At 53.3% G+C, this 23,337-nt stretch overlaps 2 protein-coding genes across 4 annotated transcripts in view; one reads left to right on the top strand and one right to left on the bottom strand.

The window, feature by feature from the left end:
* The window catches only part of Afap1l2 (actin filament associated protein 1 like 2), an 88,571-nt gene extending 72,240 nt beyond the window's left edge, over positions 1–16,331 (top strand). For both annotated transcript variants that reach the window (XM_060391625.1, XM_021631033.2), the window contains 13 exons: positions 812–991; positions 3,749–3,838; positions 5,148–5,232; positions 5,694–5,798; positions 7,916–8,127; positions 10,246–10,391; positions 11,121–11,232; positions 12,057–12,278; positions 12,362–12,542; positions 12,737–12,892; positions 15,121–15,314; positions 15,407–15,535; positions 16,195–16,331. In XM_060391625.1, coding sequence (XP_060247608.1) covers positions 812–991; positions 3,749–3,838; positions 5,148–5,232; positions 5,694–5,798; positions 7,916–8,127; positions 10,246–10,391; positions 11,121–11,232; positions 12,057–12,278; positions 12,362–12,542; positions 12,737–12,892; positions 15,121–15,314; positions 15,407–15,535; positions 16,195–16,221 — 1,839 coding nt within the window. In that variant the 3' untranslated portion in view covers positions 16,222–16,331. The remainder of the gene's footprint in view (positions 1–811; positions 992–3,748; positions 3,839–5,147; positions 5,233–5,693; positions 5,799–7,915; positions 8,128–10,245; positions 10,392–11,120; positions 11,233–12,056; positions 12,279–12,361; positions 12,543–12,736; positions 12,893–15,120; positions 15,315–15,406; positions 15,536–16,194) is intronic.
* Positions 16,332–17,540: 1,209 nt separating this feature from the next.
* The window catches only part of Vwa2 (von Willebrand factor A domain containing 2), a 38,374-nt gene continuing 32,577 nt past the window's right edge, over positions 17,541–23,337 (bottom strand). The window contains exons 11-14 of one of the 2 annotated variants that reach the window (XM_021630980.2): positions 22,427–22,999; positions 20,195–20,746; positions 19,787–19,912; positions 17,541–19,072 (exon numbers count right to left, since the gene is read on the bottom strand). In XM_021630980.2, coding sequence (XP_021486655.1) covers positions 18,966–19,072; positions 19,787–19,912; positions 20,195–20,746; positions 22,427–22,999 — 1,358 coding nt within the window. In that variant the 3' untranslated portion in view covers positions 17,541–18,965. The remainder of the gene's footprint in view (positions 19,073–19,786; positions 19,913–20,194; positions 20,747–22,426; positions 23,000–23,337) is intronic. The other variant, XM_021630981.2, reaches the window with a different exon arrangement.

Below are 23,337 nucleotides of genomic sequence, written 5' to 3'. Positions count from 1 at the left end.
ATTAAAATTCAGTTTTCAACTAGGTGTGGTTGGTCCGCTGTTTCAAAGTGTGGGGCAAGATTATTTGAGTCTCAGAACTCAAGGCCAGCCTGGGCAGGACTTTATCTCAAAACAGAACAAAGCTCACAGCGCCTTTTGTGACCTAAGGATTCAGGAGGGCTTTATAATCGTCACCCGCTAGCCGCAGTGTGTCCGCCTCAGTGCAGAGGTTATTTTGGGTGATGTTACCTCACTGTGCTATGAGGACCTTTGTTTTACAAGGAGATGCTGAAGGACAACGCTTCTTCTCTGGTAGAGGATGATGGTCCCCTCCTTTGAGTTCTGTTATCTGCTAAGCTAGACCGTAAGACAGCCGTGACATTAAGGATGTGATCTTCATGAAGCCACTGTACATTCCAGCAATCCATTGCTGACCAGAACATCTCTAAGTGGTACACGGCTCTACTGGAGAAGTCCCCTTGTCAGAAGCCAGAGCGATGTAGAACTATCTGAATGAGGCAGGTTCTCTGACATCCCTGGTCAAGGTCAGGGAGAAGGAGCTTGAGGGAGAGACAGAGAGTGACACAGAGAGAGTGTGACAGAGAGACACAGAGAGAAAGAGAGTGACAGAGACAGAGACATACAGACAGACAGACAGACAGCTGGACAGATGCTGGCAGAGGTTAGGGCCTTGGCCTGCCTTAAGGTCTTTAGCCCTATGGCTTGGAGCTAAGGTCAGGCTCCAGGAGCGGGGACATCTCAGTGTTCAGGGGCCTCTCCTTTGCAGAATCCACACCTGTACCTAGGCAAAGTCGCGTCCTTTCTCTTCCAGTGCTACAAATCATCCAAAGACCACAGCCCTCAGCTAGATGTGAGCTTGCTGGGCAGCAGCGTCGTGCACAAGGAGAAGCAGGTGCGGAAGAAAGAGCACAAGCTGAAGATCACGCCCATGAACGCGGATGTGATTGTGCTGGGCCTGCAGAGCAAGGACCAAGCCGAGCAGTGGCTTCGGGTAAGCGGACTGTGGGGCCCAGCTGCTTCTACCAGGGCCTACGAGAAGGGCTCCTGGAGTCCTGGATGATGTGGTCCAGAGTAGAAAGGGTCCTTCGGGTGCTCAGGGCTTGCAGCATCCTGAGTATTGGAGATCAGTGTCACGGCCCACTGCAGATCCTCCTGCTGCTCAGTCCGAATCCTTGGAAGCCAGCACTTGGCTGTAGTTGGAATCCCTTTGCTGTCTTTCTTCTGATGAGGCATCACATTCTTCTGTGATAACGGGCAGTAGGTATGTGCTGTGAGATACCCATATGCACCATGGGCTTGAACAGTTTAACCCTGGGCGTAGCCAGGCAGTGCTGAGGAGCCTGCTTCATGGGACTGGAGAGTAAGGCTTGGAAGGCAGAGGGAGCCGTCACCCGGGAAATGAGCCGCAGCTGGATTGTAGAGCAAGCACTGCCTCCCTGGTACACGGTCCCTGCCACCTCAGGTGCCCCTGAGGAGCCCTGCTGCTCTGCAGTCCAGCTGCCACGTGGAAGCAGCTGGGGAGGGTCCGAGCTAAAGGTGTTGAGCATGATAGGTCCGGAAGCAAGAAAAGACTCCCAGCTGGGTAAGGTCACAAAGCCAACCAGTGTCCCTGGTGATCCCGTGAGAGCCATGCCACCTTCCGCCATGCCTGCTTCCGCCATCTGCTCCACCCCTGTGCCCACATGAGTGTTTGTGGCATTGTAGCCACCACCCCAGCCCTCCTGGCTAAGCAGAGCTATCATCGTGAGCCTGTCACAAAGGAGCCTGAGGTGACTTATTAAACATGACTAGAAATGGTGCCTACCCAGGCGCTGGCCAGCCCATGTGCTGAGCACCCCAGATTTGACACTGACAAGCTGTTTTTGTGAAACCACTAAATATTTTGAGAAGTCTAGCCAAGCATGTCCACTAGGAGGGACAGGTGCTTGAGTCCTTTCTGAATAATTTTCAGGTGGTTATAGACTGTCGTGTAGGACAGAGGAGGCCATTATACAAACAGATGTGCAGTTTGGAGGATCTGGAAGATTCTTGAGAGACTATTTGACTTTGACAAGTCAAGGCTGGCATGCATGTGTGTGTGTGTGTGTGTGTGTGTGTGTGTATGTGTGTGCACACATATGTATACATGTATATATGTTTGTGTACATATGTACAACACATGCATGTATATGTTATGTATATATGTATTATGAGTATGTGTATGTATTGTGTGTATAAATGTACATGTACATATGTATCGTGTGTGTGTATGTATTGTGTGTATGTGTATAAGTATGAATGCACGCACACACACATGCACACTGAAGTGATCTGAAGTTGGTTTTTAATGCCAAGTGCTCAGTACCAGGCACAGTGTAGGCCAAGCACAGGGCACTTGGCCAGCAGAGATGAGACAGAGATGAGACAGCAGAGATGAGGGGCTGGCCTGGGTGCCAGGGCTGAGTTGCTAGCTGGACTCCCTTCTCTTGCCCAGCTCTCCCTTTTGGTGCCTGGCAGTCCTGCCCATGCTCATACTCTTAAGTACACGGGTTCCCACGGGTGTGCACACATGCACACACGTTTACATACATGTGCCTGTATGTGGATATGCACATGTACACTGCTCCTAGTTCTAGTTCCCAGGACTGTCTGTCTGCTCAGACCTACCTCTCCTTCCTGACCCTCAGCCTCTCTCCCTGGCACCACAGCTCTTTCTGGAGGGTTCAAAGACAAGAGCATGACTCAGATGACACCAGATCTGCATCTCCGATGCACAGAGAAACCCTTCTTCCATGGGCAGACGGGGAGAGGTGGCGCTGGCTCTGAGCAGCTGCCCACGCCTTCGACAGAGCAGGGTGGTCTCAGGCAGGAAGGACAGGAGTGAGGGCACCTGTCCTGCACGGGGTCCCCCCGGCCACAGACGCGGTGACTGAGGCTACGCTGGGGTCACGGAGCTAGGCTGCTGAGTCCACACCTGCCTCCCTCCCATGGAATGTTGCATGTTTCTCATGGGTCTGAGCCCCTAGCTGGGGCCAGCTGGGAAGATGCCCTGTCTCCCCTTCCCCAGAGCCAAGCTTCCCTGCTGTTTGCTTGTTTGTCTTTGTTTTACATCCTCTGATTTCAAACTCACTTCCACAAACGGTTGTAGGCAGAGACTAGAAATGGATGGTTCTTGAAACATGTGATACACGTAGAGGAAGGGGATCTGCCTTTCTCACTCTTTTCCCCCTCTGGGAGTCTCCTAGACAGCTCTGGGCTCAGAAGGACTTGCATAGCTGCTTAGTGAGACCAGTGCCACCCCTGACCCGTGTGTCCCCAGGCTAGACACAAAGTACCGTAAAGCACATCCTTTCTAGGAAAGGTGAAATGCCCGAGGCTGGTGGCCTGTGGCCAGCAAGTGTGCAGACCCTACATCAAGTAGTATGCATGCCTGCTTCCAGGTGATGTGGAGTCTCTGAGTGGGCCCCGAGCCCTGGAAAGTCAGGGAGGCACCCAGGAAATGTATACTCACTGCGACACAGCATAGCTGCCCTCAGGGTGGCAGAAAGGGGGCTCAGAGAGCCCAGCACAGCTGCTGTAACCTGTGGGACCTTGATGCAGAGGTCCCTTCATGCCCCCAGGTTAGGGGGTTCCGCAGGGAAGTGTATTGCGGGCTGTGACCAGGGCACGGGTGCTGCTGTTCTTGAGGTTCTGTTTCCCCTGCTGTGAGGCCAGGCGGCACGGGCATGCAAGGGCCGTGGTCTCTGCTCATGGTGACTCTTTGGTCCAGGTCATCCAGGAGGTGAGCTGCCTGCCTTCCGAAGGGGCCGCGGAGGGAAACCAGTATACGCCAGATGCCCAGCGCCTGAACTGTCAGAAAGTATGTCTCCACCTGCCCCGAGGGAGGGCCCAGGTCCAGGTCTTCTTGGTAAAAACTGAGAGAGTAAAACTGAAAGCAGCCTTGTTCTTGTATTGCAGCCCAATTACTAAGGAACACACAATGCCTGGGTAAGGGCGGGAAGTGAGAGTGGCCGGAAAATGGATGAAGCGGTTACAGACCTAACTATTGTCCTGCTTAAGGGAGAACGTTAGTGAAACAAAACTCACTTTGCCTGTGTTCCTTTTCTATATGGAACCTTGGTGAAGGACATTTACTGCACACAGTGATAGTTTGGAAAGTCATTTTCACACAAGCCTGTCACACATCTCCAGCCCCGTGTTTCCCTCCGCCCCCGTTTCTTCACGTGACGATCTCTAATTGTATTCATTTTCCTGCAAATGATACGATTCCATTCTTCTCCGTGGCCGAATAAAAGTCCACTATGTGTACACGCCACATTCTCCTCATCCTCTGCGGATGGAGCCTAGACTGATCTTGCAGCTTGGCTGTCGTGAATTACGCCATACTCTTGTGCCGAGGATGTCTTTCACAAGGCTGCAGCTCTTGCCCCACCGGTCCCTAGCCTCCGGTGGAGCATCCCAGAGCCGATCCCTGCCAGCGGCTCCAGCCTGGCAGCCTCCGTGCACAGAGCTATGGGAGCCCTGGCTTCAAGGCCAGGTGCAGTTCACCTGTGCATTCCTGTCCCCGTGTCAGCAGGCAGGAAGCCCTGCGCCTGGGCATGCACACATGCACACAGGAGCTTGGTGTCTCTTGTGTCCCTAGCACTGGCAAGGCAGGGAGCGAGAGTGTCCACAGAGCACGTAAGCAAGGAGGAGGAAGATGTGGGCCACTCTATTCTTTGGAAGGCTGAAGGCCACACAGCCCAGGCAGGGCCACTGAGAGGGGCTGGCGTCTTCGGGGTCTCACTCATTGTTTGGCTGCCGACAGGAATGAGTTTGGTTCTCTTCCACTGGGTGGGGACGAGGGCTCTTCCTGCAGGAGCAGTTTCCCGCTGGCGATGGGCCTACTGCCCCGTCAGGGCCAATAGCCATTTGGAGCACTTGCAAATAGGATGGCAGGGGAGGTACTCTGACAGTGGGGATGGTGACTCTCAGAAAGGGGAATGATGCTAGGTGCTCCAGGGAGCCCCAAAAGGAAGCGTGGCCAGTGTCCCACGGGTGGCCTCAACTCTGGCTGGCAGAGGCTTGGATGGGTAATCTCTAGGAGCTGCTTATTTCACTTTAAATTTTACTTCTCATGGTAACCGGTCCCAGGAGATGATCCCTGTCCATCTGTTTGCTGTTTGCAGCCAGACATAGCTGAGAAGTACCTGTCAGCTTCGGAGTATGGCAGCACCACTGATGGCCATCCTGAGGTCCCAGAGACCAAAGACGGTAACCAGGCTATGGGCCTCTACCCCACGGTTCAGAGGGCAACAGCATCTAGGGTGTGAGCCTTGGCTGTCTGGTGTAGTTCTAATTGCTGTGGGGGTAACTGACTAACAGAACGAAAGGAGAGAGGGCCAAACCAGTTATGTTTTGCCACAGGCCAGGGAAGAGAACATCCTTTGAGCCCTTCTCCAGCCCTTCTTCAACCCTCTTTGAGGTCACACAGGCTGTAAAGAGTTCCAGGGTTCACATACACTGAGATGCTGAGCATCCCCATGGCATGTGCGACTTTGGAATAGTTGGTGTGGCCTCCCAGTCCTCAGTCAGGAGGGTATATATGCTCACGTGCACCCATGCATGTGTGTGCACATGCGTGTAGTGAGGAGGGCTGAGTGGAAGACAGTGGAGATGAGTTTGCTTGGGTAGGCTGTGTCCTACACTGATAGTTTTCTCTCTCACCTTAATAGTCAAGAAGAAATGTTCCACCGGCCTCAAACTGAGCAACCTGATGAACCTGGGCAGGAAGAAGTCTACATCACTGGAGCCACCAGAGAGATCCCTCGAGACATCCAGTAAGACAAGCGAGCGCCCGGGCCTTGTCACTGTATGGGTGTTGGGGCAGCGAGCCCAGGCAGGGAAGGCAGAGGATTCTGTGTCTGGAGAGCACACAGAGCCGGAGCCTGGATTGCTCTCCCCTGTGGGTTGGTCTTTATGCTTCACCAGGTTCTGTCCTGTACTGTTGGTTCCTCTGGGGAAGTGAGGGGCACATGGTTGGTACCATCTCAGTGTTAAGTGTCCGGTTTGCTCCGCAGTGTGGGGTATGGCAGGTAGTACTGGGTGGGGTAGGTGGGGGGCCCTTCACCTGAGTACATGTGGGACCATCTTCATGGTCATCAGGATTTGGGACATGGAGAACCTTTCTTTCCCTGGGATCAGAGTGCTGTCGTGGCGCTGACCTTGGAGGGCAGGTGGGAGCTGGGCAGATTTAACTACGTGAGAGCTGGAGGAGGACCTCTGAGCTGGGGCCAGGCAAGACCTGGGACCATGGGAAGCCAGAGCAGCAGGTTCAGAGAGCAAGCATGGGTGCTGCCGGGTTCGCACAGCCCATCTCTCCTCCTGCGCATACCTAAAGGAGCTGAGGTCAGGCAGGAGGCAGGCCAGGCCTGGAGAACATCCTGGTCCCAAACTTCTTACTCCCCTGGCTGGGGCTTCTGGCTGCAGCACCCCTGGGGCCTGCAGGCCATTGCTCCTCACTCCATGTCTTCTTCTCTATCCCACTCTCAGGGTCTTTGCTAAGTCCCCAGCTCTCTTATTCCTTGACAAGGACAGGGTAGGAGACAAGGCTTCCCCTCGGGAGACTTCTGCTTCCCAGGCTGCAGAGCAGCCTGCTTCCACCTGTCACTGCAGCTTTACGAAGCACAGTTCATGGCCTGGGAGCCTGGTCCCAGTGCACAGGTGTCTAAGATGAGCCTGATTGTTTCATGTTCACGTGACATCTCACATGAGGCTGGGAACATGGCGGTGAGAATCAAGTGCTCAGGGACTTAGCACTCACTACTTTGATCTATGTCTCTCTTGTCCAGAGGGTTGTGATAGGCACAGTAGCATCTGTTTGGAGTGCAGGTTCTGGGGTCTCAGTCCCCCACTCTGATGTCATTTTGACATGGAATAGAGGCACACATGATCCCTACTCCCACCGTGTGGCCAGCTCTGTATGGAGCAGGATGTCTGCTCTCGTCTGCCTCCTGCTTATCTGGCTAGTGCTCAGCGCAGCTGCCAGTCACACAGAATGCAGAAGACCTGTTCCATATGCCTTTGAGAAGGCTCAGAGAGAAGACACCCTGCTCCACACAGGCATGCAGAAGGCCTAGAAGCCAGGTTTTGCTCATCTTTGTCCCTCGGGGACAAGGCCACGTTGGTGTATGGTGGCAGCTCAGTACACCTTGAGAGGCTGAACACATACATGCAACCATCATGGGTGAGGGTGTTCTGGGTGTACCCTGGTGCTGGCAGGCGAGGCGGGAGCCAGTCAAAAGGCTAAAACATGCATACCTGGTGCTGTGGAGAGGTGCTGCAATTCCTGGAGAGACACGCGTGTCCAGAGGAGGAGGTCAGCTTAGAAGCAGAACTTTGCTACTAAGCCCTCGATGTTTTCACAGAAGGAAAACTGAGTCAGGGCAAGAGAGGGCATGGGCATTCCTACTCAGGAGAAATGAAGAGGGTTGGGCACTGTGAGTTAAGTCTGGATAAACTATCAGGGGAGCTGAGGAAACCGAGGCTGCGCAGGCAGCAGGCCTGACTCTGAAGCCAGGAGATTTGACCTGAGTACCAGAAGTTAGAGCACAGAGGTGTGGAGATGAGGTGCAGAGCCTGGGCCCTCTGCGTGTACTCAACAGCTAGGTCTAATGGAGGACGAATCCTTCTTTCCTCTGGTCATAGTTTTGCCAAGAGCCAGGATAGCTGTACTGCCTGCCTCAGAGGGTCTGGCTCTTAGAAAATAATGTACTCTTGAGAGTCACAGTGTCAGTGATGACGTGTGACAGCTCTGAAAAGGTGACACCATGGTTTTCTAGGCCCTGCTGCAGCCACGTCCCTGTCGGAGAGTGTCCCTTGCTAGGAGGGTCGTCCTCTTTAGATGTGTGTTAGGAGGAGGGTGGTCTCACCCTCCCGTCTGTACACCCTTCTGCAGGCTACCTAAACGTGCTGGTGAACAGCCAGTGGAAGTCACGCTGGTGCTTCATTAGGGACAGCCACCTGCACTTCTACCAGGACCGGAACCGGAGCAAGGTGGCCCAGCAGCCCCTCCGCCTGCTGGGCTGTGACGTGCTGCCAGACCCTAGCCCTGACCACCTGTATTCCTTCCGCATCCTCCAGAATGGCGAGGAGCTGGTCAAACTTGAGGTACTGTTGACTGCTGGGCAGGCAGGAAGGGCAGCCAAGGGGGTGGGCAGTCTCTGATGTCCACCAAAAACGCTGAGGACCGGGAGCCCACTGGGGCATGACCAGCATGGCTTCATGTTGTGTTTACCTCCATCACTTGCAATTGTTTGCTTAAAAAATGCCCATTCTCATCAGACCTCAGGGTGGTGGCTTTGTAACAGGGGTAGGACCATGGGCGTTGCTGTGCTAAGGGCAGCCAGGGAGGACTGTTAGCAGCTGGCGCCCCCCCCCCCTCACCTCCCGGCAGGTACCAGAGAGGCTTTCGAAACTCAAAGGAGTGACAATTACTTTCTGTGCTGCCAGTCATAAGAACCCAGAGGCCCAGGACACAAAAATCAGGGCTGCTGGACCAGGATTTGCTCTGTGATATAATTACGGTTTGGCCTCTGCCTGCCCTTGGTTTCATGCATTGTTAAAGTTACAAAAACAAGGGATGACATAACGCCAGTCTGCAAGGAGCCCCACGGGCGGGCCCAAGGTCCTACTGGCAAGCTGGCACTTGCCTGCTAACTCCCATCCACTCAAGTCCGTGGTCAGGCATCTCCCAAAGTCTGCTTCAATGCTGCCATCTGGTGGCTGGGACACCCACAGCACCCACGGCTTCACAGAGACACAGTCTACCCCCTGGATGATGTGTCTGTCCTCACAGACTTATTTTCTAGTTTGGTAGTGTGACGATGTTTGGCTAATTGCACAGTTAGCGGTTTAAGTACAGTTTCAGGGCAGGAGAAGGGCGCCATGAGGTGTTGGTGACGTAGACAGGAAGAGCTGCTGCAGTTGCCCAGTGTTGGGGTGGCGGCCTAGAAGGTGCCTTTGAAAAGCAGCACTGAGAAATCCAGTTGGAAAGAAGTTAACCGTCTTCTTTTTCCTGTGGCTGTGAACAAATGTCTGACAGAAAACAACGCAGCAAAGAGAAACTGATTTGGCTTGTGGTTTGACGGGAAACGGTCCATCCGAGAGGGGAAATCATGGCCACAGAGCGTGAGCGGCCAGTCACACTGCACCCACAGTCTGGAGACAGCTGGATGCGGGTGCTCAGCGTGCATTCTCCTTTCTATTCAGCACAGGCCCTCAGAACACAGGGTGGGGCTACCCACCTTCAGGGTGTATTTTTCCTCTTCACTTAATCTTCGTGGAAGCCCAGAGGTGGGGTGCTGGTGGTGTACACCATTGATCCCGGGAGGCAGAGGCAGGCCAGCTGTGAGCTCAAGGCCATCCTGGTCTACAGAGTGAGTTCCAGGCCAGTCAAGGCCACACAGAGACACCCTGTCCTGAAAAACAAAAACAAAAGAAAAAACAAAGATGCCCAGAGGTGTCTTTCCTACATACTTCCAAATCCAGCCAAGCAGACAATGAGGATGCATGTCACAGCAACCAGAAGGCAGGTTCAGTCGGTGACTGCCTCCTGAGAGGGCTGGTAGGACGTGTGTGCCAGAGGGGTAGCTAGTTTTGCTCATGAAAATAAGCCCATCGCTCTTTCGTGGTTTTCTTCTATTTTGTCATGAAGGCAAGAAATAATATTGGCATTTAGATAGAAGTGTCCAGGGTCTGCGGTTCCATGTATCCTTTTAGGATGTACCATCCCCCTAAAAGGAAGCACACAGCTGTGCTGCCACTGGGCTAGTAAATTAGGACTTCTTGCTCTTGCAGTATGCCTTTCAGGTTCCTTGACTTTATTGATGCCGTAAACAAAAATAAAGACATGTCTCGGCAGTCTGTGTGTGTGCATGGGTTAAGATGACAAAGGAAGAGTGGCTGTCCGTGAAACAGACTAACCTACGATGGAAACAGTTACTCAGGAACCAACAATTTAGCAGCAGATGCTACCTCCTGATAATCTTTCATGGTCCTTGCCTTGAGAGTGTATTATCAGCTTAAACCATGTGATGCTCCCCACAGATACCTGAAATGTCACTGAGTGGCACCATGGCATCACTGCCAGGAAGCAGTACTTAGGTTTGCTGGTAAAACTGAGGGTTGCTCAGGCTGCCCTCAGGCTTGATGGTGGGGCAGGAGTGAGCTGTCCTGGCCTAGGGGGAGAGACTGGCCAGGATATCTGTGACTCCCGTGTCCTTCTAGGCTAAGTCCTCGGAGGAGATGGACCACTGGCTAGACCTCCTGCTCTCAGAGTCCGGCTCCAAAACAGGCCCGGAAGAGTTCACCTACGACTATGTGGATGCCGAAAGGGTTTCCTGTATTGTGAGTGCAGCTGAAACCTCTCTCTTGTGAGTAACAAGAGGCCTGTCCTTGCAGTCTTCCAGTCCAGCCTTATTTCTTGGCCTGATGGGTAGCTAGGGCAGCACGACCTCCGAGAGCAGGTTGTCAGGTGAGTCCTGCTTGTCCTGCAGGAGGAAGGTGCAGAGCAAGAAGCGGGGAGCGGTACGGCACAGCCCTCAGGGAGACCTAGATAGGGGCTAGCCCCACAGTCTGGGGAGCCCCACAGGCTCCCCAGCTCCCAAATGCAGACTGGGTGCCTTTCCTGCCTTCCCCTTGCCCCTGGACTCCTCACTGGTGCATTCTGGGATATGCAGGGCAAGGTAGGCATTTCCACTTTACAGATGAGCAGACAGTCTTCAGCAGGAGTGTCTTGGACAAGAAGGTGCTTCCAGTTCCTTAATGTTCAGAATGGGGGTGCATCTTGTCTGAGCAGCCCAGGTGCACTGTGGGAGTGAAAAGTGCTGGCATCCTGTGGCTGGCACTAGGATGGGCGTATGAAGGGAGGAAGGCTGCAGCAGTCTGACAAGAGACTTGGGGTGGCAAGGAAGTTTGTTTTCTCTGGAGGGGAAATCCAGACCCAAGAGTTTCAGAACCACGGCAAGGAGAGGGCCCTAGCTGGGTGTAGGTAGGCATTTATCTCCGATGTCTGTGTCGCCAAGCTTTTATTCCACGTTCCTTGAGGCTGGTGGGATTGTACAGGGTCACGGGAGCTTCATATGCCTACATATGTCTTCCAGACTGATGCAGAGAAAGTTCTCTGAGCCCAACACATACATCGATGGCCTGCCCAGCCGGGCCTCCCAGGAAGAGCTGTATGATGATGTGGAGATGTCAGAGCTCACAGCAGTGGTAAGCCCCTGGACAGTGGCATGCACTGTCTGGTCCTCCTGCCACGCATGGGCTTGCGTGGCTGACCCAACTGGAGACCTAGCTAGAAAATATCCATTTATTTGCTCTGGTCAGTGCTGGGGCAGGGCACAGATGGTAGGCAGTATGTGTTGGGTTTCAGAGCTGGGACAGGCAGCTGAGGTGCCTATTTCATGTATCAGCAGAGCTGGCCTCCAGATCCTCCTAGCATCCCTCAGTCCCTACCTGTTACAGGGCATGGCTGGCATACTCCGTCTGCACTGTTTAATCCAGACATTTTGGTCCTCTCTCTCTCTCCCTCCTCTATCTCTCTGTATGTGCACGCCCTTTCTTCCTCCCCTGCTTCTCTGTCTCCCTGTCTGCATGGTGACTTCCCTAGCCCAAGAGCTGCCCCCAATAAACCTGCCTTTATACTTTAGTGTGGCTCGAACCTGCTTATTTTGTCGGTGGGAGGACACCTGTCAGTACAGAGTGGGAGCAGCGGCACCATTAGCCTTCATGTCCACACTGGTGGCTGGGGTGGGCCGGGCATGCTGGCAGCAGGGGCCTGGTTCTGGAACAGAGCAGTTCTTGCAGGGTGGTTAGCTCCCGCTCCCTCAGTCCCGACCCCCTCTAGAAAGACTTGTCACTTTCCTCTTTACATGGTGCCGTGTCCTGAGGCTTCTGCCTCTGCACTCTGACATCCTACCCAGGACTCCACCGAGGGCTCCTCTGGAAGGGAGGGGGCTGCCCAGAAACTCCAGCCTGAGCTGGACAGGAGACCGGAGTCCAAGGGAACGGGGCAATAAACCAGCTTTTTCCTGAAGGTAGAGCCTGCGGCTGCCCCTGCCTTTGATGCTAACAGCGAGAGTGAGCTTGACCGAGTGTACCTGGATCTCACGCCTGCCAGGGCCTTCCTGCACAGCCCCAGTGAGGAAGCCCAGGTGCATCTGGATGACCCATCGGAGTCCCTCACGGTTGACCCAAGACCGGGCACCACCCTGGATGATCCCCACACAGAGTCTCCAGAAGGTCTGGGGGAGCAGCAGGTATGAGCCAGCCCATTCAAGGTGCCCAGCCACCCTGCCAGGAACTGCAGTCATGGAGTGGTGTGTGATTTTTCTCGGCACAGAGGCAGCTAGAGACTCAGGAGTCTTCAGAGCTCACGGAGCCCACCCCAAGAATCACCATGGTAAAGCTGCAGGCCGAGCAGCAGAGAATCTCCTTCCCGGCCAACTGCCAGGACACGGTGGCTTCTGCCCCCGCCAGTGCCAGCCCTCCTGTGAAGGACAGATTGAGGGTGACCAGCACAGGTATGTGGACGAGTTCCAGGCTTAACACTGTAGGCCTAAGGCTCAAAGAGGGGAAAGATCCTGCCATGAAACACACGACTACAACGAGGGACCTTCCCATCTCTGTGGGGCTGGCATTCAGCGTGAGTGTTCTGCCAAAGGTCAGACCTCATCCATTCCTGCTGATACAAGCCATTCCCTCTCTGGGTCTGTAGAGATCAAACTTGGGAAGAACCGGACAGAGGCAGAGGTGAAGCGCTACACAGAGGAGAAGGAGAGACTGGAGAGGAGTAAGGAGGAGATCCGGGGGCACCTGGCTCAGCTCCGCAGAGAGAAGCGGGAGCTCAAGGAGGCCCTGTCAAGATGTACAGGTAGGGGCCTCTCGGCTGGATTTGTCATCTGCCTATGGGTCCCCCTCCCCTGGCCTGAGTCCCCTCACCCTTGGAAAGGCCCTTCTGCTTCTGGCTCTATCTGAGGCTGTCTCTGCCCAGATCCTCAGCCCCGGCAGGTAGGGCAGGGAATCAGGTTGTCCCCAGTTGCAGCTGAGCCTGGTTGTGTGATCTGGGTCAGCTGACTGGTGTGCTAAGTCAGCCCTACGCTAGCCACACCTGCAGTGCACTCTTTAATTTCCAGGCTGTTGTTTCAAGTGCATAAAAGCAGAGACACTGGTAAAAGAATCTGAGGCCTTCCGGATGATTTTCCAAAGTCTCACATCTTCCCAGGGAGGTTTCTCAGCAACTGAGCTCTGAGGCCTTTCAGAATTACTTGACCTGGATCTCATTTGCTATTTAAATCACAGAGTTGCACCAGCAAGCACAACTGGCATAGCAGGTTTGAGGACAGATAGAACAGGTTCCTGGGAAGCTTATGGGTGACAATTGACGGACAGTCTTGGGGACAGAGTCATTCAAGTTTTTAGTTGTCAGGACAGAGCCCATTTGTCCAGCAGTGACAAACATGTACAGAACAGTATATACACACACAAATATTCAGTTAGCAGCTGTCTTGTTGGCTTTTTTATTGCTATGACAAAATACCATGACGAAAGCAACTTATAAAAGAATGTAATGTGGGGCTCATGGTTCCAGAGGGACTGAGCCCACGGTTGTCATGGTGGGGGTTACAGCCGCAGGCATGAGTGGAGCAATAACCGAGAGCACATATGCTGAGACAGAACCAGAGCAGACAAGAGAGCCAACTGGGCATGACAGGGGCTTTTAAAACATCAAAGCCCACCCCAGTGCCACGCCTCCTCCAGCAAGGCCACACCTCCTCATCCTTCTCAAACAGTTCCACCTGCTAGGGGCCAGGCATTCAAATATATGAACCGACAGGTGCCATTCTCATTCCCATCACCATCACAATTCATTTCTTGAACCCCAGAGAAAGCCCGTCTCTTCGAGCAGTCGCTCCCTGCTTCCCTCCATCTCTATGAGTGGTGGCCTCTTGCTTTTGGGGTTTAGCATTCCTAGATGCTGTAAGTGAGGTTCTTATTGCTATGATGTAATATCTGAAGTAACAACTCTGAGGAGGAGGGAGGCCACAGTCCATGGTTGGGCTGTCTCCACCTGTGGAGGAGCAGAGCTAGGCCCAAACTCACCCTTCAAAGGCCTGTCCTGGGGATCCTCTTCTTCCAAGGCCCCACCCCACCCAGTTCTGTTGTCTCCCCATAGCCCATTAAATACTGAACTGACTATTTCTTGATTGCAAGCCTTTGTGAGCTCAGTGCTGGGGATGACCTTACACACACACAGGTGCTGTACTGGTCTCCTGGGTACCTCTCAGTCTGTGCAAGTTGGTGATCACCTCACAGGAGGAAGAAGGCTGGGACACAGGTGACAGAGACTCGTCATATCAGTCCTTGGAGTCCCCTCAATACAAGCTGGGGCTGTGAGGAAGGGGTCTAGGCTTCCTTATCTCTCTGACAGATATTCCAGATTGGGGAAAAAACATTTCTCACGACGGCTTATTCTGCTGGCAGATTAAGTTTGTAGTCTTATAGTCACAGACACTAAGAAAGTGACTTCAGAGCACTGATGAGTTCAGAATCCCAGACATCTCTAACGGCAGTGCCTAACTCTCTGTTTTTCTGAACTGTGGCCCACCCAGGGCTGTTGGTTGCCTCTCATGAAGCTTTAGAATAGTTTCTTGTGGCTGCTAAGTGGTGAACACAGCTGATGCAATCTATTTTTCTCACAGTGACTTGTTTAACTCCAGGCCAAGGAAATGCCATGGCTGAGAACTGCATTCAGGCCTTGGGAAGCACCAGGGTGTGGAGGGAACAGTATGGGACAGGGTGACAGGGTCCCAGCCCCATCCAAGGACCACTCAAAAAGCTTCTTTTGGGATAGAACTGAGTGGTTAGAACCTGCCCAAAGGGGCTCAGGCTGAGAGTGCAGAGCTCATGCCCTCCGGAGCCCTCCCTGCTGTGCAGAGTAACTTGGATGTCAGCCACGAGGCTCTGCTGCCCACTGAAAGGCCACTCCTGCCCTTCTGCATTAGAGCCAGACCTGGGGTCCAGGAAGGACGGATATAAGCCCTGGCGTGGCTCCCTGGCCTGAAATCCTGTCCTCTGCAGCAAGTTTGATTCTTTCTGCAGATAAGGGAGTCCTGGCCAGCCTGGAGCAGAAGCTGAGGAAAGTGGATGAGGCGTGCCGGATTGAGGAGAGCAGGCGTGTGGACCTTGAGCTCAGCATCATGGATGTGAAGGACAACCTGAAGAAGGCTGAGGCCGGGCCCGTGACCCTTGGCACCACTGTGGATACCACCCACCTGGACAACGTGAGCCCTCGGGTGAGTGCTGGGCACTGGGGCTCCTGACAAGGGTTGGGAGGGGCAGGTTTGATATACAAACATGTTGAGCCAGGCCTTGTTCTTCTCCTTAGCCACAGCCCAAAGCTGCCACCCCCACCCCCACTCCAGACTCTACCCCAGTCAACTCTGCCTCCGTGCTCAAGAACAGGCCACTTTCTGTCATGGTCACAGGCAAAGGCACTGTCCTGCAGAAAGCCAAGGTAAGAGGCCACCCCGGCCCCCAGGGTCAGCAGGACTGCTGTACGGTAGGCCCTCTTTGGCAGCAGGTAGAACTTTGCGGCTTTGGGCACTAGTGCTGAGAGTGAGTGTGTTTTCTCTGTCTTCCTGCTGGCTAACTAGAGGTCTTATGCTTAACTCGTGTTCTTCCCAGTGAGCCTGAGGACATCTCCACCCATGACCTCCCTTCCACTCAGGAATAGATTCTAGAGACAGGCTGTGACTGAAATGTTTTCAACCCAAAAGGTTTCTACCATCAAAACCAAAGAAGCCAGTGAAAAAGGCTCAATAAAGTAAAAACAGGGCCTGAGCCCATGGTATAGTTTCTCCTTGAGGGCTGAACGAGAAGCCTTGCTCGTACAGTAAGGAGCACGCCTACAGCTGCTTTGGCTTTGACAACTTTGTGTTTTGTTTCTGCCCTGTGCACTTGCTGAGAAAGTCAGGCACCCACACCCATGGTGAAACATCAGTCCTCAACTTCCCCGCGGATGCAGACATCACTAATCAATCACAGCATTCGGCTGATGAGGCTAGCTCTATTTGTAACTACTTTAGAGCTTATAGTTTTTCTTACCTTTTTCTACCTAAATGGAGGTCGGTACAGAAGATAACTTTCTTTTCTGCTTTATGTTTGGTACTCTAGGAATGGGAGAAGAAAGGAGCCAGTTAGAAAACAAGAATTATCTAAAAACTCTTGTGACAATCCTGCTTCGAAAAAAACATCAACTCTTGAGGAAAGGTGAGTCTGCTTAGAGGAAAAAGCAAGGAGTGAGGCCCTGCGGTGGAGCTTCGGTCAGAAGCGCACTGACCCTTCTCGAGCCACAGGGAACACAGTGGTGGCAGCGGCGGCTTCTTCAGAGACTAAATCTGTTGGCTGTAAGACATCGTACTTTCTTTTTTTAGGATTTCATCCATCACTCTATTTCTTACCGAGATTTTTAAGTAGTGAAAAAAATGGCCACATGGCTCTTGGCGATGAGAAAATCTAAACTTCTTTTATCTTTTATCCAGTATCTGGCAATGTTAAGGATTAAGCCACCCTTGCCTCCACGCTTGCCCCCACATTGGTGGGCCCAGTGTGGTCTCTGATGATGATAAGAAGCATTCGCCACCAGTGGTGGAAACTCTGGAAATCAGTAGTGGATGGAACCCAGCTGAGTCACTCTGACCCCACTGAGGACTTTCCCTCAAATCCACGGCAGTCCTGATTCAACGGCCTTTAAAAGACAAACTTTTAAACAATGCTGTATTATATGGAGGGAAAAGTCCCTGTGTTTACAGACTCTGTCCTGAGGCCAGGCCACTTTTAAAAAAAGAGTTAGTTGATTACCTCTTCATTCCCATTTGAAAGGTATTTTTAATTTCCGGTCCCCTTGCGAGGAAAACAGCAGTGGATTAGGGCAGCCTTTCTTGTCTGTTCAGATTGGCAGTCAGGGCTGCCCTCCTGTCCCTCTGTATGACATTAACACACGCTGATACATTTCATCTGTTCCCTGCTCTGTTTCCGGGCATTCGGAGTCAGTTAGCTAACGCTGGCTTCTGAAGGCTAAATGTTTTTATACTTATGTTGTCTTTCTAATCCCAGGGCATTTCTCTCCTACATCATAAACACTTGGTGATCTTTACCAAGTGCTGAGCTAGATTTTTTTTTTAATAAAATGTTTATTGTATTTTGGGTTTCCCTTGTATTTCTTGGCATGACACAGGGCAAAGGTCTTTATTACTTACACACTGAACTTCAAAATATATACTGTAAAAACTGGCAGAGCCACATGGGTGGCCCAGCAAGAGACTTTGGGGTCCCTTAATTGCTAACCTGAAAGCCATGTGAATCATATAATCAACAAGGTGCCACACACACAGGAAACATCTCCAGAAGATGATTTCATACAGACAGCTGAAACTGAACCTTTGGAGGTTAAACAGGCTCGCAAGCAATTCTTGGGAAAAAGAAACATACAAATATGTAGAAGACTGCCTATGCAATGATTAAGGAAATTCATAACATAAATGTATTTATTTTATATTTAAAAATCAACAAAACCAAATTCCAACTCTTTGAACATGGTACTGCAATTGAAGAAAAAGACGACGCCAAAGTGAAGTAAAATAGCAAAATGACAAGGAAGCAGTAAACGTGGGCAGTGACGAGACCGTTTTGAGACTACCCTGGGACTGCAGCAGGGGAGAGGTTTGGGGACCCTGGTGTGCCGAGGCAAAGTTAGCTCTGCTCTCATGCGAAAATGCCTCCGTACTGCAAAACAATTAAAAAACTCACATCCACAGTCTAACTGTGAAGGAAAAAAATGTCTAGAAGTGGGGAAAGCATACGGCAAACCTGGGGCAGTGTCTCAGCCAGACAGACTGACGCCCAGAACACGGGCAGTGCTCAACACTGTCTGCATGTGGATACGTGCACCGCCCATACTTCAACGCTGTCCTGCTGTCCTGCAGCCCGCAGAGCTCTGCAAATGGCTTCACCCGAAGCCCCAGCTCCAAGCAGCACACGCAAGCAGGAGGGCAGGCCTGTGAGTGCTGCAGACTTAGGTACATAGTGGGCCAAAGAGATCCAAAGACTCCTCTTTGCCTCACAGACACAAACACTCCTGACGAAGGAATGACCAGTCTGTCTTGAAAAATCCCTTCACGGCCTGGGCATGAGAAGCACAATAGGCTTGAGAATTGAGCCTCCTGGTCGCCCCTTCACCCTCATTTGCTGAGTTTGAGAACCCTGCCTGTCACTGCCACCACTAAGAGGAGGACAAGAAGCGTGCTGCCACTAACCGCTCTGAGACACCTCTGCAAGGAAAGCCTTCTGAAGGCCCTGCGCCCGGCCCCTCACCCATCACACAGGGCCCTTTGAGACCAGGGTTCTCTGCACAATATGCCCCTCCCCTGCACACAAGCTGGCTAATTGGTCAAATCGCTGTCCGAGACCTTCCTAGGCCTCTCACATACACAGATCTGGTCACCAGAAAGCCACAAATGACACATGATCGCTTTTCCTACATCCACGTGAGCTAGCATTTGGAAAATAGGGAAGCCCGCCTTTTACACCATCACCGTGTGGTGTGCTCTGGCAGATGCCCTCCTCCAGGTGTTCCCACCGTGTCAACATCTGTCTAGCATTTGTTATGTGCCAAATGACCCTCAAACAGGCCACTGGATTTCCCAGGCCTGCCTCTTATCCTCAGGAAGGGTGACAGACAGCTTACCTCAACAAGGTACAAACGGGTACAGCCGGGGCAGTAAATACGGACACATTAGGAGTTTCCAACACCGCCACCGTGAGTGCTGTGGCTGCTGCTGTCCCCGGCAGCGTCCCCTGTGGCTTGTGGGCAAAAGGGTTCTACTTAAAGCTGGCAGCAGACGCTCCGGGCCCCCAGGAGACGCACCGGCTGAGGACAGTGCCTTTCAAACTCTGAGATGCCCAGGAGCTTGCTGAGAGGGGGTTGGCCGCTGTCTTCCTGTGGGCTGTTGGTGGAAGCTATATGCCACGGGAGCATCTCCTCTCAAGATGTCTAGGAAAGAAAATGAATTGAGGGTGTTTCTGAGTCTTTCCCCAACCACTAGCTACTTCATGTCCTTTTTAGTCCCCCCACCGCCCAAAGTGAAAGGTGTGAGATCGTAGACTCCCATCCAACTGCCCATACTACCTCCTTGGCCACTTGAAGACAAGAGTTGAAAAGCCGTAACTATGGGTTCTCTTGTCACAGGTGATGGTGTGGCCAGTCTGTTCTTTGTCTCTCCTTAAAGCTACTTTCCTCTTGAAGTTCCAGTACCTTGCTTCTGGCCAACAAGCTGTCCTCATGTCACCAAACAAATGGAGATATTCAAGAAGCCTGGCTGCCAGCTGCCACGCTGTGTCTACCAGCCTGTGTCTCTGGTCCCACATCCTGTGACACTATCCCTCATGCTCTGGATCTCTCCAGGGTCCTAGCCCAGGCCCAACTCCCTCCTGTTATGTTGCTTCCAGTGCACTTGACTCTTAATGGTAGGCTGTAAAAGTGCTAATGGGCTTTAGTGTTGCTATTCGCTGCCTCTCCTCACTAAAACAGAAGCTTTTCTGGCTTATCAGCCCACATCTCCTACTCTAAAACCCTGCCTGAGGTATGTAAGACCCTTCCCCAGGGTTTCGTGGGGAATGAACGAATGGGTGAAGGATACAACCTGCCTTCTGCCGAGTCTGTAGAGCTCCCCCCCCACCCCCGCTCGGACAGCAGGGCGCCACTCACGCTTCTCACAGTGGGGGCCTTCCCAGCCAGCCCGGCACTCGCAGCGGTAACTGCCGTTCCTCAGGACGCAGGCACCTTCGTGCATGCATGGGCTGGGCTTGCAGAGGTTGACTGCCCGCTTGGCTTCTGCAAAGGACCAAGCCTGGTCAGAGCAAGCCCAGCTCAGTCTTAAAGACCGTGGGGCACCTCAGTGCTTGGTCCTGCAGCAACAGCTTAGCTTGTGATTGACGACATTGGATTCTCGACCCTCAAATGTATTCTATAATTACACGTGGAACTTGTGGGAATGCCAACACATGGTAAGTGGGGACCAGGGCATTGTCTTCCTCACAGTGATGTGTGTGAGGATCAGACAGAGGTCCTGTCTCCAGACAGCCTCATAAAGGACGCATACTTTCTCCCACTCACCTCTACAAAGCCATTCAACGAGCACGTCCTGGTGGTACCGGAGATCGCTGTAAGCTGCCACGTGGATCAGGGAGTCCCATGGGCCAGCGAGCCTCCGCACTGCCTCTCTGAGGACAGCCCCCACGCTCACAACCAAGACTGAGATGCCATTATTTCTCAGCTTCTGGGCAGGGACAGCTGCATCTTCTGCCCCACTTCCGCCCGTCAGCATCACCACCGCCTTGGGGACACCGGGGCGGGCTCCCCTCTGGACAGTCATCACCTTGCCATCAATGTGCAGCAAGGCTGTGCCGGCAGAGCCCACGCCCCCCAGGTAGGGCGCCTGGCTCAGGGCCCGCAATACAGCAGCACGGGTGGGATGAGTGTCCAGCCCAAAGGCTGTCTGCACCTGGCTACCGTATACCACCAGGCCAACCTGGGTCACGTCGGGATTGACCTCAAACCGGAGGGTGCATTTCCTGACGAAGCTCTGCATTTGAGCGAAGTTCTCAGGTCCCACTGAGGCAGAAGCGTCCAGCAGGAAGACCAGGTCCAGTGACTGTGCCTGGCAGCCTGCAGGAGCAAACAGAACAGGTTCCTTGTGACTTGGCTGGCAGGCAGCGGCTGAGAAACGGTGGCCTTGTACCTCAACATGGAAGCCACAGATGGCTGGCCCAGGTCACTCACCTCTGACCTTTGAAAGAAGCTTCCAGCATTAGAATCCTGATGGCAGCACTCGGCAGCTGTACGCTCACCTGCCCCCTTACTCCCTGTGCTGCCCACTGTCCACTGGGCACTAACATCACGTGTATTAAATAGGCTGGTGCCTGCCCTCTATGGACTAGCCATCTACGACATATGGACAGGAAGCAAGCATGAATGTGGTATAGAGTCAGCAACACCGTGGGGAAAGCAGGAAAGGGCCAGCGGGAACCTTGGGCTGGCACTCGGGGATTCCCTGGGGAGGTGACACTTCGGCTGGCTCTGGAGGAGGAGAGAGCTGACAGGCAGAGTGCCTGAGCAGGGAGGCGCCTTCCTCCCTCCTCCGGTGTGTGGGAGCTGCAGGGACTGCGCCACGGGAGGTTCCCAGACGCTGGAGGAAGGCACTCCGGTTCCTTTCAGATGCACAGAGGGCCACTGGGAAGGTTTGAAGATGGAGTCAGAGAGTCTAGCGGCCTGATTTATTAAGCTTTTAAAAACCACACCAGACACAAGGAAAATGAAGAACTGCCACAAGCTCTGAGAAGACAGGCCCACTAACTGTTCTGTGGGGGCCATTGCTGGCATTTGGGGACAAGAAGATGACATCAGGTAAAAAGCCAAGGGGTCTGAGTAAAGGCCCCCTGTACTAATAAGTCATCAACCCGAGTCTGTTAACTGTAATGATGGTCGAGTGGAAGAGATTGAGGGCCCTCTGCCATCAGCACATCTTTTCTGAGTGTCTGTAACTGTACAAACAAAAGCCAAATCATTTTGCCACAGGAGAGCGGCCGAGAGCGACAGGATGTGGCAGCATGGTGGTCCTCACCACTGTCCTAGAAAGGGCACGCTCAGCTCACCTCTGGGCACAGCAACACAGCCTGGGGCACTAAGTCCCACGAGCAGTCTCCTCCACTCAGCAGCCCAGGGGAGCACGGAAATGGCCTCCTCAGGATGTGTTCCAGCTCTTACATCTCTGGTGCTAGCCCAGCCCCTGCACAGCCATGCCTCCTTCCAGGGCTGCCATTTGCCCACTGACTGCTACTCACAAAATCAGCCCCATGGGTAGCGAAAGAGAATAGTGCAGAACAGCGTTACAGCACACGCCAGGTGGACAGGGTAGCAACCGCCTTATCAAATGCTGCCTTAGCTTGTGTCTGAGGGTGCAGCGACTAGTGCGTGTGCATGTGTGCACACGCGTGTCCCAAGGACGCATTACTCTTTAACAAGCTACTGTCAAGGAGGCCAGGGGACGGCCGTCCTCAAGCAGGCGGGGTAGGCTCGGAACTCCTTCACACTAATCGTCATCAAGTGTAGCCGGCGGCTATGCCTGCAATCAGCAGTGCCCATGGACATGCCAAGTGCACACAACCTGTCTTATCTCGTCGTCCCGAGAAGACCCCCAGAGTACTACACTCAGGCCCTGCTGGCTGTGTGACTGATTCTGGTTCTCAGCACAGGCACTAGACAGAAGAATGACTAGTGGTGCCAAGCAGAAAGACAGATGGGCCTGCCTGCTGACAAGCCAGGCCTAGTTAGGCTGCACAGCCTTACCTGGCCGCGGCTGGCTGCACAGCCTCCTCTGTAACTCCAGGATTTGGCTAAACAGGTCTTGAGGGCCTGTGTGGACCATCACGTGCTTCGGGCTACCTGTGATCTCTCGCAGCTCCGCCTGCACCGTCTCACTGCCCAAGGCCAGGAGGAGCAGCTCCCGAGTCCTTGCGTGCTCCGCTGGCCCGGCCACCTCATCCTGCGAGTGTGATTCGGTGAGCAGAACCACCACTCTGCGTGGCCTGTCCTGGCCCGTCCTGATGGCACTCCCGAAGCCATGCTCTGCCACCTGTAGCAAGGCACTGCCAGTCAGCGTTGGGCCACCACTGAAGGGAATGCCGTCAAGGCTCCTGACCAGGTCTGGCACATCCTGGTACTCCCCAACGGGCACAGCCACCATCAGATCCCTGCTGTAACTGGCTATCCCGACGCGCGCCCGAGACTCCTCGCTCAGCACGGCTTGCACAAAGCGCTTCACGAAGGCCTTGGCCCGCCCGAAGCCCTCTGGGGAGGTGCCTGCAGAACTGTCCAGCAGGAAGAGGACATCTATCCTGCACTCCAGGCTCAGCTTCGGGGCTGTGGGAATCACAGTAATGCATTGTCACTAGGGTGGTCCTGGGACTGGGTGTCCGGCGCTTCCTGCCTCTGTTGAGGGATGCAGGGCTGCTCTTTATAAAGCTGACGCGGCCATCCCCTAGCCTAATTTCCCACCATGCCTCTTGAGTGCCGAGATATCTCTGTCAGCTTTTAAGATCGTGGAAACATGCTCCTACATTTCTTTAGAAGCGTCCCTATTTTGTTCTGTGTTTTACATGTGCAGCTATCATTCTGGACTTGTTTTGAGTAGGTCTGAAGTACAAGATTTGCTTTTTCTAAATGGATTGCTGATGAAGGCAACTGCACACTTATAAAAG

This window comes from Meriones unguiculatus, chromosome 1 (assembly GCF_030254825.1).
Source record: "Meriones unguiculatus strain TT.TT164.6M chromosome 1, Bangor_MerUng_6.1, whole genome shotgun sequence".
Taxonomy (NCBI): Eukaryota; Metazoa; Chordata; class Mammalia; order Rodentia; family Muridae; genus Meriones; species Meriones unguiculatus.
The sequence above is the reverse complement of the archived record's forward strand: the minus strand, read 5'-3'. Positions and strand labels throughout refer to the sequence as shown.